The sequence below is a fragment of the Neolamprologus multifasciatus genome, chromosome 9 (assembly GCF_963576455.1).
Source record: "Neolamprologus multifasciatus chromosome 9, fNeoMul1.2, whole genome shotgun sequence".
Taxonomy (NCBI): Eukaryota; Metazoa; Chordata; class Actinopteri; order Cichliformes; family Cichlidae; genus Neolamprologus; species Neolamprologus multifasciatus.
The window spans coordinates 2,754,642-2,767,902 of NC_140447.1; the positions used below are offsets into that span (position 1 = coordinate 2,754,642).

The 13,261-nt window shown below is 42.2% G+C and overlaps 2 protein-coding genes and 1 long non-coding RNA gene across 4 annotated transcripts in view; all 3 read left to right on the forward strand.

The window, feature by feature from the left end:
- Positions 1 to 3,413, forward strand: part of sspo (SCO-spondin) — a 124,177-nt gene extending 120,764 nt beyond the window's left edge. The window contains exon 110 of the mRNA XM_085173116.1: positions 2,417 to 3,413. Within this exon, the coding sequence (XP_085029242.1) occupies positions 2,417 to 2,439 (23 nt within the window). The 3' untranslated portion in view covers positions 2,440 to 3,413. The remainder of the gene's footprint in view (positions 1 to 2,416) is intronic.
- Positions 3,414 to 5,794: 2,381 nt separating this feature from the next.
- kcnh2b (potassium voltage-gated channel, subfamily H (eag-related), member 2b) overlaps positions 5,795 to 13,261 on the forward strand; it is a 299,962-nt gene continuing 292,495 nt past the window's right edge. Inside the window, exons 1-2 of one of the 2 annotated variants that reach the window (XM_085172651.1) lie at positions 5,795 to 5,952; positions 6,536 to 7,138. In XM_085172651.1, the coding sequence (XP_085028777.1) occupies positions 7,063 to 7,138 (76 nt within the window). In that variant the 5' untranslated portion in view covers positions 5,795 to 5,952; positions 6,536 to 7,062. Of the gene's footprint in view, positions 6,054 to 6,535; positions 7,139 to 13,261 lie in introns of both variants that reach the window. The other variant, XM_085172652.1, reaches the window with a different exon arrangement.
- On the forward strand, positions 7,145 to 12,314 carry LOC146510776 (uncharacterized). Its single transcript, XR_014876100.1, has 2 exons — positions 7,145 to 9,770; positions 9,902 to 12,314. It is a non-coding gene; the product is annotated as an uncharacterized LOC146510776 (long non-coding RNA).

Sequence of the window (13,261 nt, forward strand, 5' to 3'; positions counted from 1 at the left end):
GAGCATATAAATGACAAGCATGGTCGTCATGGCGATATGGCCTTTGCTATGGCATAAGGGTTGAGGAACACCTTAAACTTATCACTCATCTTAGTGACACAATTCACGACAAATTTGTTGATCAGAGTCGAATAAGAACTAAATTTGAATGATTGAGTAGCGTGCTGGGCGGGGGCGGGAGGGGGGGGTCTCCTCTGTGGTGGCTGCTGTGCCGATCAACTCCACCTGGCACTGCTATCTGAGCACCTCAGCTCCACCTCTCCCCCTACAGCTGAGCTAGAAGCACACCCGCTGCCACAGAGATGATTTCTGTCTGTAAATATTTATTGGACTCATTCGAGCAGACTTATGAATCTAAACAGTCTGAAGTCTGAAACCAAACTTACTGCATGTCAAAAACTAGCAGCAGTTACTGTTCAGTGCAAATAATTTACTTTGAATGCAACTAAGAGTTTCAAGTTTGTCCTCGAGGAGTTCTTGTTCTGTAGTCAAACTCAAGGCAGCTTTGAAAAAGGTTCATGGCGAGTTTGGGACACACCCTCTATCAGTGATGTCACTTTTGCTCTCATCAGTGGTGTGGGGAGAGCAGGTGTTACGTTACTTGGCACACCCACAGTGGAAACTTTAATAGAGTCAGAGTGGAGCCAGGACTTTGATGCCCAACACGAGCGTCTCACAGTGGAGCTTTAACAATCCTGTAGTTTGATTATTGATGTCTTAGTGATCAGTGTCTTCAACAACAGTGACGTCCGTCTGTGGCTTCAGGTTATCAGCCGGGCTGCAGTTTCTCTGTGACGACCGTCTGTGTCCATTTGTCCTTTTGCCTCCTCTCAGCGTCAGACTCTAATATTAAAACAAGAAGAAGGCTCTAAAAGAACAGCTATCAATCTACTGCTACAGCGTTTCACTTAGGTTGAGGTCTGGACTGTGACTGGGCCGTTGCAGCTCGATTCCACAGCTGCAAGGTCCACACTTGCAGCTGTGGACCTTTGTCTTGTTGTATGACCCAGTTTCAGTCACACTTCAGGTGTCAGGCTGCTAGAAACCCAGGACCTATGGCTGTAACTCCAAATCCTCGCTACACTTGACAGCTGATTAGGGCTGTTTGTGCTGATATGCTGGTTTATGGTCAAACATCTCTGCTTTGGTGTTGTGTGTCCAAAGGACGTTGTTGTATTCCTTCATCTTATTTTTCCTTCCATAAAAAGTCGTACTTGTTCAGCCTTTTTTAAAATATAATGTGGTGAATTTTAAAGTTGAGCATGCTAACTCTCACTGGGATGAGCTCTTGTGTTTGCTGCAGTTCCTCTGAGCGTTGCACACTGTGACCTTGGAGTGAATTTGCTGGGACGTCCACTTCTGGATAGTCTTTCACACTGTAGAATAACCGACTTCAAATTGTTTGTAAATGGGCTTGAACCCTTCGCAGATTGATGGGCAGCAACAGTTGTTGATGTTTGCATTCGATTCCTTGGCTGCTTCTAACCCTCTTGAAGGCTTTAGACAGGGTGGACTTTGTTTTTTGGCTCAGCTTTTGGTAAATAAATAATGAAACGGTGCAATGTGTTGCGTTTGGTTGTTCATCTGAGAGAGCGTTTATACTTGTGTGTTAAATCTGTGGCGTAGAAAAATGTGTTTGTCTGTGGAAAAAACACAAAACAAACGATTATTTACATTAAAACACTTATTGTTCAGTGTTTTTATGTAAATACTCTCACTCTTGTTCAGTGAGGAGCATGCACTGCTGTGGAATGAAACAGAAACCAGAGCCAAAGTGAAAGTGCTGCTCTAACCTTCTGTTTGCAGCAAGCAGCCAATCAGAAAGCAAAAGTCCAAGAATGAAAGTACAGGGCTGGAAATGGGAAGAACATATCGAATTCAAAGTCTCGCTCTTCCTCTCACAGTTGTTTTTATCACCACCAGGCTGAACCACAAGCGTGTGCTCACTGACACGAGCGTTCCTGCAGATTTACACACACTTTGCAAAACATATGCTCACTTTAGCCCGTCATAAATGATTTAATGAAGGGTCCCACCTCTGAAGCAATTAGGCTGTAATCCATTCATCAGCATGGCTGGTTGCCTTAGTTAATTGGATGGAGCCACATACGACGTAGAACCCCACCCCCAGTGCTGCTCGTCCATGGACATTACATCTGATGGATTTGGCCGTTGGTGCGATCGATCTTTGATAACACAGACGCACAGATATAACATCATTTCTATACATCTGCATCTACATTGTATCTGTTTTAATAGAGTTCAGTTTCATCAGGCTCCTTTCTTGAATGCTTTGCACACACTGGGTCTCCATCTGTCATCCTGCACAGGAAGCAGTTTTCTGTTTGCTGAACGCGTTCAGTTCTTTGACGGAGTAGCGGTGAAGACACCAGCTCACTGTTTCCTTTCTCCGCAGGAGGCGATCTGTCCCGACGCTGAGCGAGTCTGTCAGACGCGTCTGCGAATGCACTGCAGAGAGAACAGCGTGAAGTCCGAAGCACGAAGGAGCACCTCGCTAAAAGCCAGCTGGGTGATAGATGGAGGATTTTGGGTGGATGGATGGACGAGTGGAAAAAGTCCCTGCTGATAAACACAGTGCTCTGTAGTGCTCAGTCATCAAATGACCGAATCTTACTGCTGATCGGATATTTCTTACATATTCTGCAGCCTGTACATTCTACTGTGTATTTATAGATTAAAGATCCTATGATACAAGTTCTACTGCATTAAAATTTCATGTGTATGTTTGTGTATGTATACGTAGCAGCTGTCTGAACGTAACAGCTACTAGTCTGGGTTATATTTCCATGTTTACAGTGCAGTGCTGACGGGCTGCTCAATAAATGGACAGCACGGTCACCTGTCTGTCTCTGAGGAATCCTTTCCTGTTTTAAGCAGCGTTACAGCAGCACCACATTAATAAAAGTGCCATTAAAAGTTTATAAGATAAAAGATTATAAGATTGATTTATGATCAATTTCAGGGCTGAGATCACCGACAGATGTTCTTCATACAGTCAAATTATACTTAATGTGCTTTTTAATAATAATAACAACAACAATAATAACAATAATAATAACAATAATAACAACAACAACAATAATAATAATAATAACAATAATAATAACAATAATAATAATAACAATAATAATAACAATAACAACAATAATAATAACAACAATAACAACAACAATAATAATAATAACAATAATAACAACAATAATAATAATAACAATAATAACAACAATAATAATAATAACAACAATAATAATAACAATAATAATAATAATAACAATAACAACAATAATAATAACAATAATAATAACAACAATAATAATAACAATAATAATAATAATAACAATAATAACAACAACAATAATAATAATAATAATAACAATAATAACAATAATAACAATAACAATAATAACAACAATAACAATAATAACAATAATAACAATAATAACAATAAGAATAATAACAATAATAATAAGAATAATAATAATAACAATAATAACAATAATAACAATAACAACAACAATAATAACAATAATAACAACAACAATAATAATAATAATAACAATAATAATAATAATAATAATAACAATAATAATAACAACAATAATAACAATAATAATAATAATAACAATAATAACAACAACAATAATAATAATAATAATAACAATAATAACAATAATAACAATAACAATAATAACAACAATAAGAATAATAAGAATAATAACAATAATAACAATAAGAATAATAACAATAATAATAAGAAGAAGAATAATAACAATAATAACAATAATAACAATAACAACAACAACAACAATAATAACAATAATAACAACAACAACAATAATAATAATAATAATAATAATAATAATAATAACAGTTTAACACACTGAGAGTAATCACCATATTCTAATCCAGAGAATTAAGCAGCTTTACTTGCACACTTCAGTAAACTTAACATCTAAAGGATGTCAGTACAGATAAGTATCTGCAAAGCTCGTGTATGAAGCACATGAGATGCGTACACCACAAACACGCTGCTATTCTTTTCCCTTTTCCTTCGGTTTGCATCACAGAGCGTTGCTGTCCTGACAGCCTCCTGGCTGCAACACAAACCTTCTTTAGCGTTCAAGTCATTTTTATATAAAGTGCTCATTTCCCCACAGATGAGCTCGTCTCCTGTGTCACCGGGTCTTTTATGGGGAATGCAAAGACAGTAAAATTATACATGATTTAAATCATCCATCTCTGCGTTTCTCTTGGTTACTTCAGTAAAACCTGCTGCTGCCTCCAGCTTCTACGTCTTCCGTTAACACAACTGGCAGTGTGACAAACAGCGTTTCTGCTGACAGTTTCATTTACTGCGCAGCTGTAAGGAGATGTAGCTTTTAATGGATGTGTCAAAGTGACGCCCGGAGTTTGTTCTCTTTATTTATTTCAGTCGTTTATCCAATCTAATGTAAGGTGCGCACACATTAGGAATTCATCAATGAACTTTAGGTACATATTGATTTTCCTCGCTCATCATCGCCTTCTTGCCTCCTCGGTCCCCTCCTTTCTTCCTCTCCTCGTCCTCGTCCTCCCTCTCTCTTTTCTTGACTAAATAAGGGAGTTTTGAGGGGAAGGCTGACCAGCACGCCTCCCCTGGCTTTCAGCTGCTTCAGTAAATACTGCTGGAAGTAATAAGAGCAGAAACCGATGCATTTTTAATTCATGCCAAAGAGTCACGTTTTGATCGATAGTCCTCGTCCAGCTGCAGGGCTGCAATTTATCACGTGTGACTAATCATTAAAAATATGAAAATATGATGCTGAGGAGAAAAGGGGGGGGGGGGCGCCTTTATGGAGCTGTGCAGGACATTTTTGTAAATGCTTCAGAGCAGCAGAGGGGCTTCAGGCCTTTGCTTGGCACTGCTGAAACAAGGACGTTTTCCTCAGAGCCCATCACAGGTGACCCGGCTGCAGTCCCGCTCCTGGACTTCGAGGGATTCAGGAAAAAGCTTTGTCTGCTGATGCCTTCAGTGCCAATCGGAAAATTAATACCTCACAGCTAAATTGAAATGATGCTTCAAACAAGGTCATCGTAATTTGTAAATCCTTGATAAAGTATTTATTTCCTTAAAAAAAAAAACCCTCACTGAACAGATCACAGACTACAAACCACACGCTGCTGCATTTTAATACAAAATGACGAGAATTTCATCCGATCTCGTCTTTGGGACATAATCAGCATTTCTGTTTCATTTCCCCCACAATGACAATATATATACTACCAACCGTTTATCACAAGAAAACAAGCTTGTCAGTTAAATAATTAACTTGTGACAACATAATAATAACAGTCATTATGCAAATGTACTGTTTATAAGATTGGGGAAACCTGCAGTCAGCTGAGACTGAAGAAGTCACCTGGATGATGACGAAACGTTTCTCCCACAAAACTCTACGTCCAGATGAACAGAATCAACTTTTGGAGATAATAATAACAATGATAATCATCATCATCATTTTGTGTAATTACATTGTACTGTTGTGTACCATGACAGGATGTGGTTTAATTTCCGACATAAAATTTTGTCCTTTTTAGCTAAGTGTCTAAATTAATGACACGTTACGCGTTCTTAATGTTTGGAGAACATTCATATATTTAAAAATATTACATATAATGCTAAAATAGAACGGAAGAGCAGGACTGGGTTTCAATCCATCCGCTAGATCCACAAAACCCGACGCTCCGTGAAGGCATCATCCCCAGGTTGACGGAAGGGGGGAACCCTTGTGACGTAGCTGAGCAGGCTGAGTGGTGAATCCCCATCCGACCCTCCCTGAAGCACAATAAAGAAGCACCAGCAGCGCGTTTTAAACGGCCTTTCGTTATCCGCGGCAAACGCGCTGATTCAGGATCAGCTCGGGCAGAGAGACACGCTTCACTTTGGCGCAGGTGAATGTTCCTTTGTGAGGTATGGATGGAGTCTTTTGTTACACAGCACAGGAGCAGGGCGTGGATGTAAACTGAATCCCTCCCATAGCTGCTGAGGACAGGTAATGCAGCACAAAGCCGAACACCTGTTAACAACGGCAGCCTTTCACCTGCACCGCACATTCATTACAAGATCATCTTTGTGACAAATGATCTTGTTTTGAGGCATTTAAATCAGTTGCAGCGCTCTTTGATGATATCTGGGACACATTTTCAGCGACCAAAACCCCCAAACTGCAAAGCTCTTGGAGGTGTAATAAGCAGTGTTTTTTCTGGGGTGAGGAGAGCAGGGATGGCCGAGAGCGCGCTCCTTCTCCTCCATCCATCAAAGGTTGGCTATCTCGCTCCGGATGCGCAAAGGGTTAAAAAGAGACGCAGTTAGAAGCGAGTGGAGCTGAAGTCATCTGGCAGAGCGCACAGCGAGATGGAGGAGAGAGATACAGTGAACACCTCCTAAAAAAACACTGATCTACGCTTCGGGCTGCTGTTCTTGAGCTCTGCTGTTTTCATGTAACCAATCCGCTGTTCTTCATTTCCTCCCCAGTGAAACGCGCTGAGCTTCAGGTGGCGACAAGGAGGAGGTGGAACAAGAGAGGAATAAAGACGCGCAGCCCAGCGCCAGAGCCATGGCTCCACAGAGGTTCGTCGGAAAGCTCGCTTCACGGGAGCGGGTTGTAGCGCAGGATGAGTGGTCCCCCGCGCTCCAGCGAGTGTGAGAGCAGGAGGAACATCACCTGACAGGCGACCCTCCCCTCGGGGGACACAAGCAGACACGCTCGCGCCTTTCAGGCTGGAAACTGGAGGGCAAAAAACGGCTCAGATCCTACAGCGCGCCTCCTTTTCCAGAACTCTCCTCTTCCCCACTTTCTCGTGGAAAGAGATTTCACTTTCTCTGCGGCCAAACTTGGGAAAACTTTGGCCCCCGGATTGAGCCTGGCGCTGTAGCGTCCATGCCGGGAGCGCCGTGAGCGTCGTGCGCCCGGCTGCGGAGATTGGACAACTGCGCTCTCGCTGTGATATTATTCAAAGTTCCGCAAAGTCTTTCGCAGTCCAGGGGCCACTGCAGCGAAGATGCCAGTCCGGAGGGGCCATGTGGCTCCGCAGAACACCTTCCTGGACACCATCATCAGGAAATTTGACAGTCAAAGTAAGAATCTAGTTTTTCCTCCTTCAGATTGTTTATCCGAGCGTCCACAGCCTGCTTCGCTTTCATCGAGGCCCAGCGTAGTGATTGATTTGCTGACTCGGAGCTGTTAGAAATAGCATCCTAATGATATAGACGTTGAGGTGACACGTTGTTTTCCAGAATTAGCCTCAATTATGGTGTCCCCTGCATGCTTAATGGCCGTGACACGTCACAAGGGTCGGAACTGTGTGATAAATGAAACCAATCAGAAATCGAGCAAAACTTTACGGATGCCAAACGTTTCTGATCTTGTGCAGATTGATGCGCTCCTGAGTTTACTTGGAGCCTCTTGTTAAAGGTTAGTATCTGCATCCTTTGCACACTTTCTTTCATGGAATCAGGTTCGTCCTCAGTGTTTACGCTCAGTAATCGCTGCACGCCAATAAACCCGAGTTTCGTTTGCCTTCCAAATCTCTGTTTCACATTAATCGATGTCCAGCAAGCTTCAAAAACAAACAATATATCTGAAACGATGGATTTTGCATAAGAGCCGTGGGCATGAAATCCAAAGCCGTCTCCACCCGTCCCCACCTCCCTGTGGCACTTTTATCTTTGATGCAAATCATGCATGTTGTTCCCAACCACGAGCGTGTGACCAGACTTCAGACGTGCCTCTGCAGCCACGAGCAGCACGTCCTCTGCACCTCGGGGCAGATGAAGATGAGGCTGATGAGAAAAAGAGTGCATGTGTGTCATTGCCATTCATTTTCCAGGCTGGTGAAGGCTATATTGACGCAAGGGATTAAAATGCCTCTTTAAAATGTCAGTTTCTCCAGGGCGGAGAAGATAAACATTCAGATGTTGGCTGAATTAAAGTCTTTGCTCAGGAACCCCCCCCCTGTCTAAACAGAAAACAAGCTGCCTGCCTTCGACCGTGCACCTTGCTCTTGGGTAGTTTACAGGCCTGCTGTGGAAAAGCCAGCGATGTGACTCTGCACTCCCAACAGTCACGACAGCAGCTGAAAATGAAATGAGGTTTTCACATAAAAACACTCACACGGAGGTGCTGAGAAGAAACTCCACACGTGTGCATCGAGTTGAATAATTGACGTTGGAGTTGGGTAATTGACATTAATCCTGCTCTGCTTAGTTTTCCGTCCTGATAAGCGTGGATGGCTCTGCAAAGGTGAACATATTCAGCTGTTCGCTGGAACGCTGCCGACTCACTCCGCTGTGTTCATATCTTAAATGTCTCTTTCCTGAGGATTTGCATTTGGTTCAGTGTGCGGCAGGAAGCTTCCCGTGTTTATGAGAGAAGGGCAAAGAGGTTCACATTGGTGCTATCTGACCAGGCTTATGGCCGGGGTAACCCTGCCTGCTGCTGGTGCTGTTGTCATAGTGCCCGGCGGATGTGGGCAATGAACAGGGAGGCACAGAGGAGGAGTGTAAATGGACACCAAGACCTGTTAAGAAAGCCCTGAACTGGTGGAAGGAAAAGACACTGAGAGCTGAAATGAATCCAAAGTAAAGATCTTTGCTTTTTCTTAGTAAGAGGCTTCATTTGATCAGCATTTTGCTCACATATACAGTAAGTGAAGAAAGCTTCCTCATGTGGAGCACAGTGAGGCTGAAGCAGCCTTCATGCTACAAGAAGCAGAGCGGAGTTTTTCTTTTTGATTGGATGGCTTCTACAATAATGTGCTGATATCATAAAGCCTGATGCTGAGCGTGGAGGAGATGATTACGGAGCAAACTTTACCACCTGAAATACTCTTAGATCAAAGCGTGTGCTATCATCTAAACTAGACACAGAAACATGTCAACAGATTTTTAATGTTGTTTCTTTCACCATTACTCTGAAAACATTTCTCCCAAACATCCTAGGACCACCTCTTTCCAGGTGTTTTTGATTGTCCCCGCCCCCAAACGTCTGATAGGTCTAAATAGGATCGTTAAGGAAAAGGAGGCGTGGGCTTCAGCAAAGGTAGGGCCTGTCAGGCTGCTCGGGAGACATGCGAGCTGCTCAAAGGTCATTTTGAGCTATAGGTGTATCACGTTAGACACGACTGTCGCTCCAACACGTTCTCACTCCCAAAGCGTAACATTTTAGGCTAGGTGACAAATCGTCAACATATTACGTTTTCGGCTACCCACCACGTTCCTAAATGATGACCTCGGAAAAATGAGGAAATATGGGAACCGTATGGACTCAATCTACACATGTTCGCTCTTTTTCTTCAAATCGCTTAGAAACACGCTATTTAACATCATTAAAGTCTTGGTTAACCTCAGGAAAAAGGTTATGGTTAGGGCTAGGATAAGGTTAGGTTTAGGGCTGGAATACAGGGCTGGAACGTCTATTACCGCGGGAGCGTCATTGCACTGGATTTCAGCCATAACCCGCCGCGTACCATAAGAACGCCGAAGGTCTCCTTTTGCGTTCCCCAGGAACGCCGCGGGACGTGACAAAACGTCGGCATGTTACGCCTCGGGAGTGAGAACGGGCTCGTCAGGCACATTTTTATAACGTTAGAAAGTGTTGATTACTGTGATTGTGATGATTGTGAGGTAGAACTATGTTGTTCATGAGTATTTCACAAGGAACCAGAGCTCACACCTGTCAGAGTCTGCTGCAACAGATAATCCACATGATGTCAGAATAATCAGAAAAATGAGATCTACACACACACACGCACACACACCCGCACACACACACACGCACACACACACACACACACACACACACACACACACACACACACACACACACACACTTATATGGAGTATAAAAGTGACAAAATGTAGCAGACAGAAGCAAATGTTGCACCATCCATCATGACAAACTTATGGTGGAAATTCAAACACTTTAATTATTTCTATACTTTTTAATACTTTTTTGTTTCTTACTTACTAATTCATCACTGGGCAGTGATCACTGCTGAAATTGAGCAAAATAAATTAGAAAAGTTACTTATTAGTAACAAAAATCTTGAGAAATAGAAACATTATTATGACATTCTGTCATGTATGATATGACACTCTGGGTCTACACATGGCTAAAGTTCAAATAATGAGCACAGTGTACTAGTACACCCAAACATTTCATATGTATTCTATAGTCATAACTTCATATCCAGACTTTCATAGATTCAGTATCACAGAGCTCGAGATGTTTCCCAACCTTGTGTTTCTGCAGTTAGTTTGCAAACGTGCTCATTTCCAAGCGGCCTTGACAGAGAATGTATAATTCATGGGCTACAATATGTTTACTGATCCTGGTTCTCTGTTTATTCTGAACACTGCTAGTTAGATGAAACATTAAATGTAATTAAAGGCAATAACAGGATAAGTCAACGGGAAGCGATGTTCAAACACACAAGGACATTTTTAGCCGTCGAGGTTTCCAGCTCACGTAACTCATGTGCCATTATCAGCCTTCTCTCCTTACTGTACCCTGATCCTCTGTGCACGGCCCTCGCTGCGTCTGCCCCGTGACCCGCCCACACACAGCGCCTCCTTCTCTACACGCCTGACTCAGGCGGGAGGTCGCAGCAACCTTTTGGGTCACGTGGTGTTGTGTGTTTGCTGCTCCTCAGAGAAGACTTCGCCAGATTACAACTCTTAAAGTCGCCGTCCTCCAGGGAGGATGTTGCCATTCTGCAGCTGAAGCGCAAACACTCCATTGCCATAGAAACCCCACCTCCCCGTTTCCTCCACCCACACTCCCACCCACTGTCATGTACACAAGTGCGCTGTGATACTAAGCAGCTCCAGGTAGCTTTACAGTCTACATCCTTCACACGCTGCTGCCAGTGTTGAACGCTGGGCCAGAGCTGACAGATAATTGGCTCTGCTGTTTAGTTTTAGGCGACCTGGTTGGACTGAAGTTACCTTTAGTGATCTTTAGATACAGACGACTGAAGCGATAATGAGCGTATCAGACGTATGGATGCAGGAGGACGATGTTGTGCTGACATGTAGTCTGTGTGTATTGCGTTCCTCTGTGCCATTGCTATGCAATCAGTGAGCCTCACTGCTGTGCTGAGTGATGTTCTCACATGCACAGTCAGATGTTACATGCATATAAATAAATATTTTCACATATTAATGTAATGAATGTAATGTCAGGCTAACTCCATATTCTGAAGTCTCTTAAGAGAATATTAACCATTTCCTGTTTGAGAAGGCGTCAGATAGCTCGCTGTTATTGCACGAATAACACTCGATCAGGCTGATATACCAGTTTATATTTTCTACTGCCTGAAAAGTCAGATGTAACTGTTGTGTTCATACACACAGTGGGATGCAAACATTTGGGCAGCCTTGTTAACCCTTTAAGACCTACCATAGAACCAAGTCCGCCAGAGCTTATATTATATGTTTACATGCTGTGGAGCCATTTTTGGGAGCATTTCAAGTTGCTATACATCAATACAACCATTACAGCCCAAATTTTAATAATATGTCTGCATTAAGTGCATAGTAATTACATAAATTGCAAAAAAGTGCAATAAACTACAAAAAATTGAAAATTGTTTTTGTTTTTTAACATATATTTCTAGTTAGAGAAATTTAAGAGGCTTATCCCTCAAAACTGTAAATACAAAAAAGTTGCACAAAATAGTTTCCCACCACAGGAAATTTATTTTGAGTGTCTTCATAGTATTATTTTTGAAATACACCAATTTTTATACACTGCAGGAAAAACGAAAATAAATATTATGATGCAAATTTGCAAAAAAGCAGCATATGCATCAAAATAAACTATTTCCAGCAGTGCAATATGAGTCCTAAGCATCCCAGAAACCACACAGAAAGTCATAAAGTCAAACATAACTTTTAAAAACACCAGTATAGGCTCATGAGGCCCTGATGGTAAAAAACTACATTTCTGCGAAAATGACGTCACTTCGGGCAGGTCATGTTGGACATGCAAAAGTTCGCGCTGACGTCTAATCCACTGTAGGAAGTGTTACAAACAGCTGATCGGATCGGCAAAGCGTGTTTCTGGAATATTATGTTTTTGTTGCTGCAAGTGCTTTTTATGCAGTTTTTGCAAAGCTATATGTGGAAGGAAACTGTGACCGAGGACAAGCTGATGGCATAAGATGTAAGTACAACTCCTCCGGTTTCATATGCAAAAAAAATTATTGCGCTAGCTCACGTGGTTGCAGAGCTACCGGGATTTAAAAATAGCTGCGTTACACGGAGAGGCTTTAAAGGGTTAATAGTCATTATTTTCCTGTTTAAATCGTTGGTTGTTGCAATAAAAAATGTCAGTTACATATATCATACAGGAGACACACACAGTGATGTTTGAGAAGTGAAATGAAGTTTATTGGATTTACAGAAAGTGTGCGATAATTGTTTAAATAAAATCAGGCAGGTGCATAAATAATGACTATTAGCAAGGTTGCCCAAACTTTTGCATCCCACTGTAGTTACTGATAATTAGACTCTAGCAGGCAGTTTCCAGGTGTCCACTCTTTTACCTTTAAAAGTTAACAAAATCCAGCCTGTGATTACATTTAAAACACACAAACATTTGAGTTCTGGTTTAACAGAGGGAGTCTCGTTGGTCTGACTCACCATTAGAGGAAGCACGGTCGGTGCTTCCGTGTTGCTGCATTTTGTCGAATCCTAAATTGCTGCTCACCTCAGACTCACACACAGACAACAGGCTGCAGCTTCCTCATTTTCTTAAATTTGCAAAGTCAGATTCTTTATTCAGATTCACACCAACCTTTCCACTTTTAAGGAACTGATTTGACACACAAACAACACGCATTAATAGAATAAAGTGAATTTAGTTTGCCTGTTGAGTCTCTCTTTGCTGTGACAGCAGGTCAGCCACCTGAGCGTCCTTGAGCTCCACGTTTCTCTGGGCTTTGATGGTTTCCACTCAAGGTTACACTCGAGTCTGATGCTCCAGGGCAGGAAGACCGAAATGTTGCACACACCCACAACAACATATGGCTGGGATACACGGATCAGGCTGTGATCGGACATGTGAGCGCTCCATCTGCTTTCTTCTTGGATGGCTGTGACAGCGATACAGAACAAATGTTTCCCTGCAGGTGCACAGTTTAGAAAATGATATTAGACAATTCAACAATATTAAAAATGACAAACAACAAGACGCCA